At 42.8% G+C, this 16,622-nt stretch overlaps 2 protein-coding genes across 13 annotated transcripts in view; both read right to left on the reverse strand.

Annotated features, from left to right (window-relative positions):
* Nucleotides 1-1,122: 1,122 nt before the first annotated feature.
* LOC139534075 (SIN3-HDAC complex-associated factor-like) lies at nucleotides 1,123-9,947 on the reverse strand. 2 transcript variants are annotated; one of them, XM_071332773.1, is made up of 6 exons: nucleotides 9,797-9,947; nucleotides 3,737-3,864; nucleotides 3,005-3,104; nucleotides 2,625-2,814; nucleotides 2,325-2,475; nucleotides 1,123-2,015 (listed from the first exon to the last, which is right to left on the reverse strand). In XM_071332773.1, exons 2-6 carry the CDS (start codon nucleotides 3,862-3,864, stop codon nucleotides 1,826-1,828), a joined length of 759 nt encoding a protein of 252 aa, XP_071188874.1. In that variant the 5' UTR covers nucleotides 9,797-9,947; the 3' UTR covers nucleotides 1,123-1,825. The 2 variants fall into 2 exon arrangements, with proteins under 2 accessions (XP_071188874.1, XP_071188875.1); XM_071332774.1 differs by having other exon boundaries at nucleotides 2,691-2,814; nucleotides 9,797-9,944.
* A 736-nt stretch (nucleotides 9,948-10,683) lies between these two features.
* The window catches only part of LOC139534080 (DENN domain-containing protein 5B-like), a 77,483-nt gene continuing 71,544 nt past the window's right edge, over nucleotides 10,684-16,622 (reverse strand). For all 11 annotated transcript variants that reach the window (XM_071332804.1, XM_071332806.1, XM_071332803.1 and 8 more), the window contains 4 exons: nucleotides 16,464-16,546; nucleotides 14,716-14,842; nucleotides 13,887-14,061; nucleotides 10,684-13,705 (listed from right to left, as the gene is read on the reverse strand). In XM_071332804.1, the coding sequence (XP_071188905.1) occupies nucleotides 13,522-13,705; nucleotides 13,887-14,061; nucleotides 14,716-14,842; nucleotides 16,464-16,546 (569 nt within the window). In that variant the 3' untranslated portion in view covers nucleotides 10,684-13,521. The remainder of the gene's footprint in view (nucleotides 13,706-13,886; nucleotides 14,062-14,715; nucleotides 14,843-16,463; nucleotides 16,547-16,622) is intronic.

Below are 16,622 nucleotides of genomic sequence, written 5' to 3' on the forward strand. Positions count from 1 at the left end.
GACCTCTACAATACCCCCCCAGTATGCAATGTAAATACAGGCTCTCGTCCATGTCACTGACATGTAGAATAAAAGGCTAAGAAATAAAATGTCTGCTTAAAAACATATTACCATGGTTTAAGAATATTTAAATTATATGAACAGTAGTGGATAGATAGGGCAGGAGGTACAGAACAAGAAAACACATTTCTTGAAATAAAAGTGACGACAAAAGTAGCCTACATGAGGGATGTTGGAGTGCCTTTCTAGATTAACGTCATGTACTGACAATTGTATAGACCCACCCTCAATATCCATGACAGTCTTGGGACATATATAAAAATACTAAGAACAACATTTTTGTGATCTATTCATTACGTTGTAGCCCCCCCCCCCCTTATACACAAAAATATTCATAACTGTACAGTATTTGCGCCAAACAGAGGCAAAGTGACAGACAAAAATAGTGTTATTTCACCACTAACATCATGCAAAAGATGTAGACGGATTTGTACAAGCGAGTCCTGCAGGACTCAGAAGGTTCTGGAAAGGCAGCAAACTTAAAGCACAATTAAAGGGCATCAAAATTCTCAATAGGAGAAAACCAGGGAAGCTTTTTGGTTGGCCCACTCAGCGAGTCTTTTCTTGACATCATAAGAGGGTCCATAGGCCTCGTTCCATTTAGCGCCATAGCCCCTTCCCAGAACCCTGTTTGTGTTCAAAGAACTGAAAAGGAATAAATAAGTGTCCACTATACCATCACCTTCAGATATGCTCTAAGGGGCTAGGAAACTAAATGGAACTGGTCTGTAGACTGAGATAGGAAGTGCTCAAAAAGTGCTGCTCCAAGGTCAGTTGGTGGGTTTTAGCTTATATTGGTTCAGGTGAGGACTGGCGATCGAGAGCGCTTGCATCAGGATCACACTATAGGCTCCCTCAAACATTTGAATGTGCTTTGTATGTACATCCAAAGACACTGAACAAGATCACTGGCCTTACATATTACAATATCAAAATGTGCACTGGAAAGAGTATAGAATCAATATATCAGAGAGTACACCTGGTGCACAAGCAAGGCTGGATATGACATTGGTTGTGTACACGTGTCCCTTTACCAAAGAAACCTTCTCCAAAGAATAAGGCTCTGGTCAAATTCTATTTATTTTTTATTAAATCACTGAATTGCTTCCCACACCTCTGACAAATTTATTTAGCCAACTTTACAGCTTTACCCTTATAATATTTGGTGTCCGATCAATGACATTACATTACATTTAAGTCATTTAGCAGACGCTCTTATCCAGAGCGACTTATGTTGATTAAGGGAAGGACAAGCGAAATAAAAAAGGAGAGAATAAATCCTTCCAGAAAGTGACCAGGGCCAGTGTGTGTGGGGGGGTACAGGACAGGAGAAGGCAAAGTGTGGAAGGCTGTTCTCTATCCTAATGGATATGGCTCTATCCTAATGGATATGGCTCTATCCTACTACAAAAGGTACAGTTCCAGAGGTCTCCATTTCTCATACAGCTTTAGTGGATCCAGCATTTCATATTGAAAACAAATTGTGAATATTCACAATCTCATAGCACTCAGAAAGGGGGGGGGGGGCAAGAGTCCATCATTGTTAACAGATATAAAATAACAAACCTTGCCCTCTTGGTACAGAACATTTGATAAATAGTCCAGCTGCTCTTGAATAGAAAGCAATCCCAGAAGACTGTCTTGAGAGCGCTCCAGGACGTCATAAAATCCCAACGGTCTCCGTCTGACTTCTGTAGTGTCATGCGATTTCTCTGCGAGACATTATGACATCAAATCCCCACTGTTCCTCCGCCCCTCCTCTTCCTCATCTTTGACCTGGGGGAGTGGGTGGGATGTTCGGTGGCGTGGGGCTCATCACGTTCGCTCTGCTCGCCTGTGCTTCCTCCTCTGGCTCGTGCTGTCGTTTCTTCTGGCAGCAGGGCTTATAGAGGTGGGGGTCTAAGAGTACCTCTCCGAAGCGTCCCTTGTAGATGATGCCACAGCACACCTTCTGCCTAAAACCCAGAGGACAGTCAAGACAACAAAAAACTATAGTGAGAGGGAACCAAATCAAACAAATGTACCATGAAGGATTAAATAGGGCTATGGAGTTAATTATGCATTAAAAGGAGGAAATACAGTGTCGGAACCAAAACTGGTCGAGTATAATACATGGGTTGTATTCATTTGGGCACACCGTAGCAAGGCATTTAGCAACAGAAAAAAATGGTTTCTCATTGGAAAAGTTCAGGTAGTTCCTCATTAGTTTCAGTCCGTTTGGGGCCTGATAAATATGACCCTGATTCCACCATCCTAGCCATTACCTTTTCCAGTAGGTGAGATCCAGGAAAGAGAAGACTGGTGAGTGGGTGGCACCTGGTGAGAGTTCGACGTCCGAGCCCTCGTCTGATATGTTGCTGTAGCTGGGAGAATGGGCAGGGGAGGCACTGGAGGTGGTGCTGTGGGCGTCAGAGTCTGTGGGGGGCAGAGCACAATCAGAAATTCATCTCAACATAGCAGGCACGGTTCAGATAAACATCTGTAATATTTATTTTGGAATTAGTCTTGTTACACAGCCCTTTAGGCAGGACAAATAATGGAGAGAAGAGTTGTGATCCATTTACTTTTGAAACCCCAAAGTTTACACCGCACAAGGCAGCATAGCCGAGCACAGAGTATCATCTGCTTACTGCGTCTCTTGAGCTCCTTCTGCACTCGGCTGATCTGGCTTGGCCTGGCTCCCCTCTTCATCTTCATCTTCTTGGACCTCACTGTCGTCTTCCAGCTTGACCCTGAACCTTTAGCATCAACAACCTGTGACAGAGATGGATGGATGTCTGTTTCCAAGGTAACTGCATGAATGTATAGAATGGCTAAGGAAAAACGGTTATTATACACCTACAGGTGTTGCGTCAGTCACTCCCTGTAATGGTGTTGTCTTAAGACTTATTATATGGAATACTGAGAGTGGACGGGAGTATGGATGGATTCTGAGAGGCCTTACATGATTCCAGTTCTTTATGGATTCGGCTGGGAGTTTCTTCCACCTTTTCACCAGGAGAACACAGGCATTACAGATCTCCCCAAAACGCACCTCACTCAGCCTGAGGGACACATAGGGGAGAGAATGAGGATGAGTTTCATATGGAGAGAGGTGTGTGTGTGTGTGTGAGAGAATGAACGATGACAGCCTTGAAGCTCAGCGTGTGGTTATTATTATCCCTGCTCCAGTCAGTGGGAGTCGGTCAGAGCTATTTTCTGCCAGAACGCTTCTCCTGTTGACTTACGTCACCGGTTACCATAGCAATGAACCGACGCATACTGGCCCGGCCAATAGCGGAGAGGCAGAGTGACAAGGGGAGGACGTAAAACTCTTTCAATTCTGTTTCATACAACAACAACAAAAAAACGTATTTAATGAGATGAAAAGGGAAATTTGTCCTAGTTTGATAAACTCCATGGGTAAAAGACTCAAATTATTTAAGTTATTGCACTGGGAGTTAAAACAAAACTGTTTCCCCAAAAACGGAATGAATATCTAATTGCATTACAGTGACTCGTGTGTGGCTGTAACAGGGGGTAGCATAGTCATGAGAATGAACACTGACAAAAATCCTAAAACAATTACAATTTCTGTATTGTCCAAATCTGACAGAATTAAGGCCTCAGACCTCTCTACCCCCAGAGTTGAGCTGCACAGGGTCTGAGCCAGTGTATAGAGGAGTGGTCAACTCACCCAAAGCAGCTGTGAAAGTCCCTCTCATAGCGCTTGCTGTCGGTGAAGCGGGAGCTGGAGGACTTGGCCCGACAGATACAGCAACCGTCCAGGCTCCGGTACATCTTGGGCTTGTGGAAGCCAAACATCTGGGACACACAGGATGGGGGAAATGAAGCAGTGATCACTTACATAGATATGTTTATGTAAAAATCTGTGGATATGATATGCAATCTGGCCAGGATGATGATGACACATCGGTCTATTTCTTGGAGGATAGCGCACACACTGATTCAGCAGTATACAGGTAGGTTGACAGTTTTTATTCAAAAGGTCCACTATTCATAAGAGTTAACAGCCCCTGACCCATCTCATGAGAGTTCAGTTCACAGCAGCATGGAATAACAGTCTTCATAATTCACACACATGGCCCTAACTACATAAGGACAGAGGATACTTTTGTACCCGTTTCCTCCAGCATCTACACAAGTTCCTTTGCTGTTGTTCTGGGATTGATTTGCACTTTTCGCACCAAAGTACATTCATCTCTAGGAGACAGAACGCATCTCCTTCCTGAGCGGTATGACAGCATTTGGAAATTGCTCCCAAGGATGAACCAGACTTGTGGAGGCCTACAATAATTTGAGGTCTTGGCTGATTTCTTTTGATTTTCCGATGTCAAGCAAAGAGGCACTGAGTTTGAAGGTAGGCCTTGAAATACATCCACATGTACACCTCCAATTAAATCAATTAGCCTATCAGAAGCTTCTAAAGCCATGACATAATTTTCTGGATTTTCCCAAGCTGTTTAAAGGCACAGTCAACTTAGTGTATGTAAACTTCTGACCCACTGGAATTGTGTATTATAAGTGAAATAATCTGTCTGTAAACAATTGTTAAAATTACTTGTGTCATGCACAAAGTAGATGTCCTAACCCACTTGCCAAAACTATAGTTTGTTAACAATACATTTGTGGAGTGGCTGAAAAACTCGTTTTAATGACTCCATCCTAAGTGTATGTAAACTTCAACTTTGTGTGTGTGTATATATATATACACACACACTACTAAGTAGGGTTGCACATTTTGGGGTATATTTAGGGAGAATCTTTCCTTGGGAATATATGCAAATTAATATTAAAACCATTTAAATGACGATGTTTTATGCATTGGATACATTTACCATATAGAGACAGAAACCTTTTCATAAGTAGACATAATTGGAAGTGATTAAATCCTTCCAAAAGGAAAACATTTTTTAGTTACGAATTGAACTTGAATCAAATGAGTTGACTTCACATGGGATGATTTCACTGAACAAAAGGGAATGTTGAATGATCCATAGCATCTCCCAAAAACATTTTCAACATACATCTGTGAGATGATAGTCTAGAAACTAAAGCTTTGGTTGTCTTCCTCTCAGGCTTCCATGTCTTCTCCCTGGACCTCCTCAACGTCCACCTCTTGAACATCAGACTCTGAGGCCTCATCTTCACTGTCACTTTCCAAGCTTGTTGAGGATGGCTCATTGTCAGGCAAAAAAAAAAAAAAAAAGCCTCAAATTTGCCCGGATGGCCACCAATTTTTCAACCCTTGTATTGGTCAGCCTGTTGCGTGCTTTGGTGTGTGTGCTCTCAAACAAGGACCAGTTGCGCTCTGAGGCGGCTGAGGTTGGTGGGATTTGGAGATGGAGGCAACAGGGGAAAGAGCCTCAGATCCAAAGTTCCTTCCACCAGGTGGCCGATGAGATATGTTGGCGCGACTGCCAAATTGCACCTCCATCCCAAAGCCCTTGCTTGGAAGTGTACTTCGCCAGACTGCCAAGATCCTTGCCCTCATCCAGACCAAGGTGGCGAGACACAGTAGTGATGACACCGTAGGCCTTGTTGATCTCTGCACCAGACAGGATGAACTTGCCAGCATACTTGGGGTCCAACATGTACACTGCGGCATGTATGGGCTTCAGGCAGAAGTCTTCACGCCTAATTTCTCCTCTTACATCTGCAAGCAGAGTCTGAACATCAGACAGGATGGCATTGTCACCCTCAATCCGTGCAATGGCTACTGCTATAGGTTTCAAGAATTTCAGGCTGCTTACCACGCTCTCCCATAATACATCATCCAGGATGATCCTCTTGATGGGCTGTCCATATCGGCAGACTGTGATATGGCCATTTCTTGGAGACTCCTTCCCCTCCAGGAGACTGTCAAACATGATGACAACACCACCCCAACGGGTGTTGCTGGGCAGCTTCAATGTGGTGCTCTTATTCTTCTTACTTTGCTTGGTGAGGTAGATTGCGGCTATTACTTGATGACCCTTCACATACCTAACCATTTCCTTGACTCTCGTGTAGAGTGTATCCATTGTTTTCAGTGCCATGATGTCCTTGAGGAGCAGATTCAATGCAGGAGCAGCACAGCCAAGTGGTGTGATGTGAGGGTAGGACACCTCCACTTTAGACCCAACAGCCTTCATGTTCGCAGCATTGTCTGTCACCAGTGCAAATACTTTGTGGTCCAAGGTCATTGATGACTGCCTTCAGCAATGTAAAGACTAGTGTGTCTGTTGTCCCTTGTGTCTGTGCTCTTGTCAAATACCGGTTGAGGGGCTGAGATGTAGTTCATTATTCCTTGCCCACCAGCATTCGACCACCCAACAGAGTTTATTGCAATACAGTCTGCTTTCTCTATGATTTGCTTGACCTTCACTTGAACCCTGTTGAACTCTGCACCCAGCAAATTAGTAGATAAAGCATGTCTGGTTGGAGGGGTGTATTCAGAAATCTCTTCCAATACACGTTGCCTGTGCGCATCAGAGGTGAACCAGTTGCATACACAGCTCGAGCAAGACATTCCTCAGCATTTCTCTGAATACGTTCCTCCATTGAGTCAAAACACTTCTGATTCCAGGAGGACCACGAGCTGTTGCTATCGATAAGGTGTCTGATTCATAATTTTCACCTTGAATAGAAGTAGAGGGACTTTTGTCAGAGGTTGCTTGTTGTGAGCGCTGAGGGAACTTTATGCACTTAGCCAGATGATTCTGCACCTTTGTTGCATTCTTCACAAATGATTTCGCACAGTATTTGCAAATGTACACAGGTTTTCCTTCTACATTAGCTGCAGTGAAATGTCTCCACACATCAGATAGTGCCTGTGGCATTGTCCTGTAAAGATGAGAAAAAAAGTTTTTAAAAAACACAAATACAATTCCATGTACAGATAAATAGTTAAGCAGTTAGATTAAACAACTCCTTTGTAAGATAAATGTTTTTTTAAATGAAACATGCATGGAAACAGGTGAATTAACACTCATCTGTTAGCAGGCACAAGCAAGCTAAAACCACATGGTAGCAAAAACTAACTAGCAGAAATTGTTAACAAGTTATAAATGATCAAAACACACTTTGCTGTAGGCTACTAATCAAATGTATTTATATAGCCCTTCTTACATCAGCTGATATTTCAAAGTGCTGTACAGAAACCCAGCCTAAAACACCAAACAGCAAGCAATGCAGGTGTAGAAGCACTATTTACTAGTTAAGAAAAAAATGTCATAAAATATATTCACCCCACCCAGTATTGTAATCAAAACTTACCAGAAAGCATGTAGTCCTTGGCTCAGACAGTGTAGTAGTGTGGGCTCAATAGCATCTCATTAGTGTGCAAGATCTTGAGAATCAGCTGTACATGTGATGGTAGAACGCACTGTGCATATAGAGGGTAGCAATTGAATTGGGGATAGTTTAACCAGAATATGCCACAAGACCTAGAATTGCCTTGTGTATCCCACAACAAAGATTCACTGTTATAATCCAACTTTATAGATACATTTTTGCAAAATTCCCCAAATTCCCTGGCTTAACTTCCCATGGACATTTTCTGGAAAGTTTTTGACCCTTTGCAACCCTACTACTATACATGCAGGACAACGCAAAGACAGAGAGAGAGAGGAAGCACTCAGAGGTTAGTACAGTGGATCCAAAACTTGGGAGTCAGTCCCTTGAATCTAATAACATTCTCAAAAAAGATAGAAGCTTTAAAAATATATATATATATATTTTTTAAAACATCTTCCCTATAGGCCTAAATGCAATCAATACAGCTGTATAAAACGTAATAAATTCTCATTTCATCGATGCTAAAGTGTTAATCATTTCTCACATTTCCCCCCTGAACATTACAATTGTATAGCTAATAGGCTGTGTTTGTAGATTGACTGAGGTGAAACAACCTACAGCAGCCAAGATGATAATGGCCAGAGTCGTTTTTGCTGTTCTCCAAACAGCATTTTGGAGTGTTTTAATTGTATAGAAAAGCAGTAAATGGTTATGGCCCTATTCATGCACGACTATGAACATAATACACAGTCATAGGCCTGCATCACACAATGCTGTGGAGATGAGCCCCCTTAACGCTTCTTTGCATGGCCTTGAGTCCCAGACAGAGAGAACTAGGTTATCCGTCATCACGTCAATGAGACCGGAACAGGACAGCCTGGTCATGTACCGCGACGCTGTTATGCAACCGCAGTGCTGCTGCAACGAAAAGCCATGTGGTCCCGACTCCCTATATGGCAGGGATGCGGGCATGTGGCAGCATCCATGTGATGCTCGAATGTCAGTGGTCACAGAGCCGATTATGATATGAAAATCGATCAAGGGAGTTGACACATCGTGATTGAGGCTTTGTTTCATCATGCCAAGGATGTAAAAATGTTACGCTAAACACGGTGAATTGAATAGCCTACATAAACAACAAAGATTACACTAAAAGCCATAAATGTGGTCAGCGGAACTGGTCGTAAATCTTGAACCGCACAAACGATTGTATAATACCAGCTCTGACGTAGGGCCTATTGCCTAACTCGAAATGGCAACATGCTTCGAAGGATGCAGGCGGGCGGCATGGTGCCGACTGTACACTGAAACGGTGGTGTGCTTGCGAAATTTACTACGATCAAAATAGCTGTTTTGAATCGTTTTTTCATCAATAATTAGATCAAATGTAACAACCACTGCATTGTCGACTGGTTTATAGAATAAAATTTTTTTTTGTTTAAAAGACCCGCATGCGTCGAGAATTAACATCGATCATCACCACCCACGGAGAAAGCATGGTCCCCTCTGGTTCCCATGCAGCATCCATATTCACACACAATTTGACACGCTTACGAATGCTGCTTCAAAGAGTTCGGAAAACTACTTGATACAAAGTGTCACTTAACACCGCATCTTTCTCCATGACTAAGTCTTTGTTTTTCGAATAATTCTGCGTCAATGGGAAGGTTCCAACCCCATGGCCGGACTGTAAACACATGCACATTTTCAGAGAAGCTGGTTGCTACCTACATTTAGGAATTGTATTAATACAAGTGTGAAATAACGGATATAAGACCTGAACAGTCCATGCATGCAAACAAGTACCAGGGTTGAACAATATTGAAAGGAGACCAGTGGCATGTTTGGCGCAGAGCCACACACCCACATGTCACTCAAACGACATCCAGTCTTGCACTCAGATTGGAATTGTCATTTGATCAAATAAACGATAAATCACAACGAAATTGTTAACTTGTAGTCAAGTATTCTAGCCTACACAGTTTGCATGTAAGGTTTTGTTGATGCGGCAGTATGGTGTCTTTTGAAAACGAAACCAGCCGACATAACATCAATAAGTTATTTGAAAAAACAATACATCTAACTAATTAAAACAGTGCGGGTTACAATGGTTGTGTTGTTACACAGAAACAAACATTTGTAGGACTCTAGTCCTGATCAAGGAATGTGAGCATTCATTGTCACCGGACACCAAATGCCAAGCAGAAGAAAGGAGCGCGCATATTAACAAGAACACAATTGCAAGTGCTTGTCATTGGCTGCCAAACACTGAAGTAAAAAACATTAGTTAACTCATCAAAAAGCTCAAAACAATTTAGGATATTAAAAAAAGGTTTTAATGGCTTTCCGAGATATTTAACCATGTTAAATAGCCTACATCCTCGAATAACTTCAGCGCATAGTGTGAAGATTGTTTTAAATAGAATTGGTTGTCTGTTTGGCAAAGTAATGTCCTTACCTTGCGTTATAGTCAATGATGAATGAGTTGTAGAGATGATTAAAAAAAACGTCGTTGGTAGGCTATTTAAACGCATGTAACAATGAATACAACGTTCGGATGTTGCCGTTTTACTTGCGTATCTGTGGGAGAATCTCAAATGTATTAGCTCGCGTCCTCTCTCCTCACCTCCTTTTCAAAACCCATTGGAGGAAAATGTCGGAGGGAAGAGACCTCTGGCTTTCTCATCCAATGAGTTTTGAGGAGAGCAGAGAGGACGCGAGGAGTGCACATTTGCGATTCTCCCAGGAGTATTACAAATGTTTACGCATGCGCGTTTGGCAACTCCACCATTTTCTGATTTTCTTCAATCAAACTAATTTACATACGAAACTGACGTTTCGACTGCGTCTGCATTGTTTTGCCCATACAAGGAGGGGAATTACGCGGGAAATGGGGGGGTGGAACCAGTTGAAATCTGTGCGCTGTGAATCGAAGAAAGGAGGCGTGACTACTTCAAAAATATAGTGGCAGCATGTCTGTAGATAGGTTACGTGTGGCACGTCGAGCACAGTAGATCGACTATTATTTTGAAAAAAAATTAGTAATAATGCGTATTTTGAAATAAATAGTAATAATGCAATAAACACAAAATGAAAATGTTATTCAACTAGAAAATAGTCGTAAAATAACAGGATGTACCAAGTAACAAGAGTTGTTTTGGTAGTGAAACAGGAATCAGAAGTAGCTCAATGAGTAAAACGTTATATTGTTTACCATTGAATCCTCATGAGGATCATAAGTCATCTCCAACCATAGAGGTGATCTCAGTATCACAATGGACATGTATTTTACCTGAGGTCTGGACACACACACACACACACACACACACACACACACACACAGTAAACAGTTTAACATATTGAGCAAATTTTTAATGAAGCGCATCATAAATATCAGAACAGTGATCAATGACTTATATGGACATAGGACTCCATTCATTACATGATCTCCTCCCACCGGACATACAGTTTACGTCTGCACTTGTGGGAAAGGAAAGGTTCAGTAGTAGCATTGCCTACCTGGTAACATCAGGACGGATATTCCACCGGGGGGGGGGGGGGGGGGACCAGCGTTTGTCACACAGGTTTATGTAACAAAGACAGAAGTAAAGTACAGGACTACTGAATGAGTCTAGCTGTAGCAGTGTGTTGAGAGAGAGTATCTAGCCGAGTAGCAGAGTACACCGCATGCAGTAGCACTTTAGGAGATGCAAAGAGGGACCCTATTCTCTCTACACTAGACAGTCACTTTTCTCACAGCAATGCACTAGACACCTATACATAGGGTCGATCATCCTCCTATGTTTGTGGCTTCTTATACATACAGGTAGATAGGTTTGTTATTGTTGGAATCCAGGATACATAAGACAGTAGGAACCTAGTTGCAGGACCAAACTGTGAATGTTATAGAAGGAAAGTCACATGGATCAACATACAGAATGTAATTTCCAAATTTTTCACAGGCGGCTCTTTGCCCCTGTCGCAAACAGTGTCTCAAAGTGTCTTGATTACTACCACAGTTTATAAGAATAAATACATCAAATCAGAACATAAAAAAAAAATGCTCTGTCCTTTTATGGGTTAATACTGGAAAAAACGAACCATAAATACTGTGGTTGAAACACGGAGTTAAAATTGTGATTCGGAATCTGTCAATCGTTTTCCCTTTTGGTTGGGTTCAAATCTATTGTCTGGTCATAGTTAGCCTAATAACTTTAGTCAACATCTATTCTGATCACCCTTTTTAGTACACATGCATAAACACCCTATTTACACTTGTTGTTACAGAAATATAAGAAGATGTTCATTAAGGATTGACTGAAAAAGTGGCAAGAGACCCATTTTAGATTGAAAAATACAACCAGCTAGAAATAGTCCCAGAAGGAGTTAACACTCACCAGAAAATAACCACTTATCATAGGAAGGTTTGAGGCATTTATGATAAATACATCATTAGGGGTCGTATGGTTAGGTTCTTATTGCAATTGTTTTCTATTCCAGTGTATTTCACATGTATCACATTAAATAAGGGGCTGGAACATTTCAATACCACACAGAGTAATGCTTGTCAAGATTAGGAAACTGTCCTAAAATGTCCATTTGAGATCAACAATCACACAGATCTGACAGACGACACACACACACAAACTGTGCATGACAGAAACCAGGATGAAATTGAATACATTGACCATTACAATTTCTAATATAAAAATAACATTAGGAGAACACATTCACTGAGTGTACAAAACATTATCAACACCTGCTCTTTCCATGACAGACTGACCAGGTGAATCCAGGTGAAAGCTATGATCCCTTATTGGTGTCACTTGTTAAATCCACTTCAATCAATGTAGATAAAGGGGAGGAAACAGGTTAAATAAGGATTTTTAAGCCTTGAGACAATTGAGATATGGATTATGTACGTGTGCCATTCAGAGGGTGAATGGGCGAGACAAAATATTTACATTTCTTTGAACGGGGTATGGTAGCAGGTGCCAGACGCTCTGGTTTGTGTCAAGAACTGCAACACTGCTGGGTTTTTCCATGCTCAACAGTTTCCCATGTGTATCAAGAATGGTCCACCACCCAAAGGACATCCAGCCAACTTGACAACTGTGGGAAGCATTGTAGTCAACATGTGCTAGCATCCCTGTGGAACATTTGACGCCTTGTATAGTCCATGCCCCGACGAATTCAGGCTGTTCTGAGGGCAAAAGGGGGAGGTGCCCCAAATCTCAATATTAGGAAGGTGTTCTTAATGGTTTTGGACACTGTACATACACACGCACACACACAGTTTGAAATAGGGTCAGGTCAATGCCTGTAATTTGGTTGGAATGTCCATGCAACCCTAGAAAAGCCCCTGTCCTCCTAGAAAAACCTATCCAATCCAGTGCAGTGGTTGGCTAGCAGATCTTGGTGGACACAATCTCAAAGGAGAGCAAATGTTCAGTCCAACACAGTAGATGTATCCAGTCCAACACAGAAATGAGCCAACATCCAATCAAAAAGCTGTGTTACACAGAACTCAGTGTGGTGCTGAAAGCAGATGAATCCAGTTTTCCTTTCCGTTGTTTTCATCTTCATCCAAATGATGAAGTTTCACCCACAGATATTCCCAGTGCAGAGACTATGGAGAGGCAGCAGGGGCAAACAGTCACTTTCTGTTTTGGTTTCCTTTTTCCTGGCTGACTATGACCCACAGGCATGCTTGCTAACGCTAGCTGAAGTTGGAGCAGGATCCAGCAGACAGAGAGATAGGATCTCCATCACACAAAGTGTCCATTGAAGAGCTACCTACAGTGGGCTACACACATCTAGCACATAGGGAAACATCCACGGGTTTTCTTTAAAAACAGTCCCTTCTTATTGAATATCAAAAAGGATATTTTTCAAAACCACAAGCTATGTAATAATAATACTGCATCAGCACTCAATGATCCAAAGCCCAAGCTTCTGCTCTGCAGCAGTGGAATCGATTGCTTTGGTAGCGAACCATCTCTTGTCTCTTTACATAGTCCTCACTTCCTACTTCCTCCCTATGAGGTGACTTTTCCCAGAGTGAATCAGCTGAAGCATACAACAACAACAACAACAGTGAAAGGGCAAAAGGGAACAGAGCAAGGGTTTGTGGGTAATGTAGTCACATGCTGGGTGGTTTCCCAGCAGGCTGTGCGGTAGGGGTTAAAGGTCGATGCCCTTGACAAGCGAGGCCTCCAGGGTGATGGGGAAGTCGTGGAGGGTCTGCAGGACAGCGATGAGAGCATTGACCGTGGTCCGGTCCCGCAGCAGAGCAGACTCCTCATACATCCGCTGGATCACTGGACACTCCACCAACAGAGGGAGCCACTGAATCAGCAGACGATCTCTAGATAGATAGATAGGAGCGAGAGAGAGAAGATCATTAGGAGTATTTTTAACCAATGAGACTTTTCAGAAGTGTGATGTTGATTCCCAATACAGCCCTCTGGATGCTTTGTGCCAATAACAACTACAGCTCAGTTCTGCAGCCCCATCTCTGTCTCACTGCGTGTGAGTGGCGCCCTCACCTGGCCCCGAGGCAGACAAGCAGCTGGAACTTGCCATCCTTGCCAATGTTCCTGGGCGAGGAGTTGATGGCACTGACATAGTGACAGAGAGAGACACAGGTCAGGCCCAGGGGCTCAGCAGTCTCCTGCATGTCCCCCATCTGGTCTGCTGACTCCATGTAAGCCACCGCCTTCTCTGTAGAGGGGGAGGAGGAGGAGATATGTTAGGGAGGTGGGAGCAGAGGAGGAGAACAGGAAGAGGAGAGGGGACATGGAGGTAGGGTCTACTGTAGAAGAACTTTGTAACAACTGCTAAAAAGAGCTTTATATATATACACACACACATTTGTTTGATTTATTTATTTAGAGCTAAAAGAGTATGTCTAGTCTACAGGGGTTCACTCTTTCTCCCTCTGTTGTATTTTAACCTTTGATCTGTGCCAGTAAAGTACTCTATGGAAACCATCCTCTCCTCATTTCCTTAACATTCATATCAGTCAAAAGCTGTGATATGAATATTAATAAAAGGATGAAGCAGCCATTTCATATGACAGCTAAAAGCAGCTACCTATAAGGTTACTTTGAGTATCAAAGGGAATTTTTAATGGTCTATTTTATTTCCATTGGGGAAGTTCAGTATGCAATATCCTAGTTTTCACCACTAGAGAGAAGCCTATCACAAAGATCTATAATCGGACCATAAAGATGGATAGCGGGTGCACTTTAGCACCTGCATAGAAGAAGAAGAACCCCTCAATCCATCTCAATGTATCATACGTAGGGAGAAATGTGTGGTATTTCTAGGTTATTCCACTAGATGGAGGCAGCGGTGTGTAGGTAGGCCACTCACCCACAAAGTCCCAGACAAAGACAGTCTTCTGGAAGAGGCGGGCGGACTTGAAGCCGTTGTGGAAGAACTGCTCCAGAGCCCCGACCAGACCAACCTCACCACAGAGCAGGATGGTCAGACTGCCCCTCTGGAGAGAGGGAGGGAGGGAGAGTTTCAGACAGAGACCTGTAGTATCATTTCATTAACCTTTGAGACTAAAAAAAGGTACCAATTGTTGATTCTCAAACAACAAACATGATGCAACACTACCCGTTTGAAGCACCAATTAGACAGAGTGAACATGTTCACTTAAAATCAACATAACATTCCATTTATTCTCCTCAACAGATTTAAAAAAAACACTGTTCTCATATTCCCCCTCACAGAGTTCACCAGCCTGTGACAGTGTAGAGCATTTATACAGCACTATAAAGGCCTTTTTCCTCCGAAGGCCCTTACATTAGCTGCGGCTAATGCTATACTATTCCTCCAGTTCAACTAATGTAGATGCTGAGGTAACGGCTCTCTCCAGGGGTTTTAGACTTGTTCCAAGTTTCCGTTTCAAGTTCTATTAGTCGGATATACGGGATACGCATGGTGTACATTGTCCAATGAAATGCTTACTTGCAGGTTCCTTCTCGACAACGCAACAATAAGAAATAGTAAAAGGTAAAAATACGAACATAAAGTAAATAGCAGTAGAATAGAATAAACATTTTAGCATAAGAATGATACAGGAAGGCACAATTTATAGTACAATATGTACACGTGTGTTGGAGAAGGGGCGGATGGGGGGGCCACTGTATACATGTAGCAGTATAATAAGAGTCTGGTAGCAGCAGTTGTGATGTGTAATGATGATGATTGATTAAGTGCAGAGAAACAGAGCAGGTGGTCAGTCCAATCCAAGTGTTCAGCAGTCTGCTGTCTCTGAGAGAAACTGTCTCTGAGCCTGTTGGTACCAGACCTCATGCTCTGATACTGTCTGCCTGATGGTAAGGGAGAGAACAGCTCGTGGCTGGGGGGTGTGGGGTCTCTTATCTATCCTATTGCTGCTTCAACAGGGGTCTATTAGTGGCCTGGGCTCCACGCCAGCCATTTACCCATTTCCTATTACTGCATGAACTGCCTCAATAGAAACACCATTATACCAGAGCCATAAAACAGACTCACATAATGAACGCTGCCACCTCAGAGAGAGAGGGAGGGAGAGAGAGAGAGAGAGAGAGAGAGAGAGAGAGAGAGAGAGAGAGAGAGAGAGAGAGAGAGAGAGAGAGAGAGAGAGAGAGAGAGAGGGAGTTAGGGAGAGAGAGAGAGAGAGGGAGGGAGTGAGAGAGGGAGGGAGTTAGGGAGAGAGAGAGAGGGAGGGAGGGAGAGAGAGAGAGAGAGAGAGGGAGAGAGAGAGAGAAGCACAGAGAGAGTAATTCTACAGAGAGAATAAGAGTATATTTAAAGAGAGAGTGTGCAGACAGGGGGTTGAAGTGATTGTTAAGCACTAGAATGAGTTCATCGTGTTTATAATGAAAGAGAAACGGCATCTGCTCCCTGTCCTGACATCCTTCCCAGACAGAGCACCTCAGAGAGACTATTAACCTGCCAGATGAGGAGAGTGCTGCAGCAGTCAAAAACCTATTATACAGATCCTTCACTGTCTCAACTCAAATTAACAGATTAAATGGAGAACATGGAGCAGGTGCTTATTATCTCTCAGTCGGTCTCACACTTTCTCTCTCTAACACACACACACACACACACACACACACACACACCTCTTTCTCAGGCTTGTGGAAGTGCTTGCAGATGCTGTTCACTGCCTCGCCGATGGCCTCCTGGATTTGAGCTGAGGTGGGCTCTGCAACAGAAGAGAGAGAGGAGACAAGAAGTGAATATCTATAGTTATGTCAACAGTAAATCAGGTAATGGTTATG

Source organism: Salvelinus alpinus, chromosome 11 (genome assembly GCF_045679555.1).
Source record: "Salvelinus alpinus chromosome 11, SLU_Salpinus.1, whole genome shotgun sequence".
Lineage (NCBI taxonomy): Eukaryota > Metazoa > Chordata > Actinopteri > Salmoniformes > Salmonidae > Salvelinus > Salvelinus alpinus.

Excerpts from the sequence above, each read along its gene's own strand:
- LOC139534075 (XM_071332773.1), bottom strand. The coding sequence starts at position 3,864 with ATGTTTGGCTTCCACAAGCCCAAGATGTACCGGAGCCTGGACGGTTGC. Across the intron at positions 3,105-3,736 it reads GACTTTCACAGCTGCTTTGG|GCTGAGTGAGGTGCGTTTTG; the intron begins GTGAGTTGACCA and ends TGTGTCCCTCAG. Across the intron at positions 2,016-2,324 it reads GATCTCACCTACTGGAAAAG|GCAGAAGGTGTGCTGTGGCA; the intron begins GTAATGGCTAGG and ends TCTGGGTTTTAG.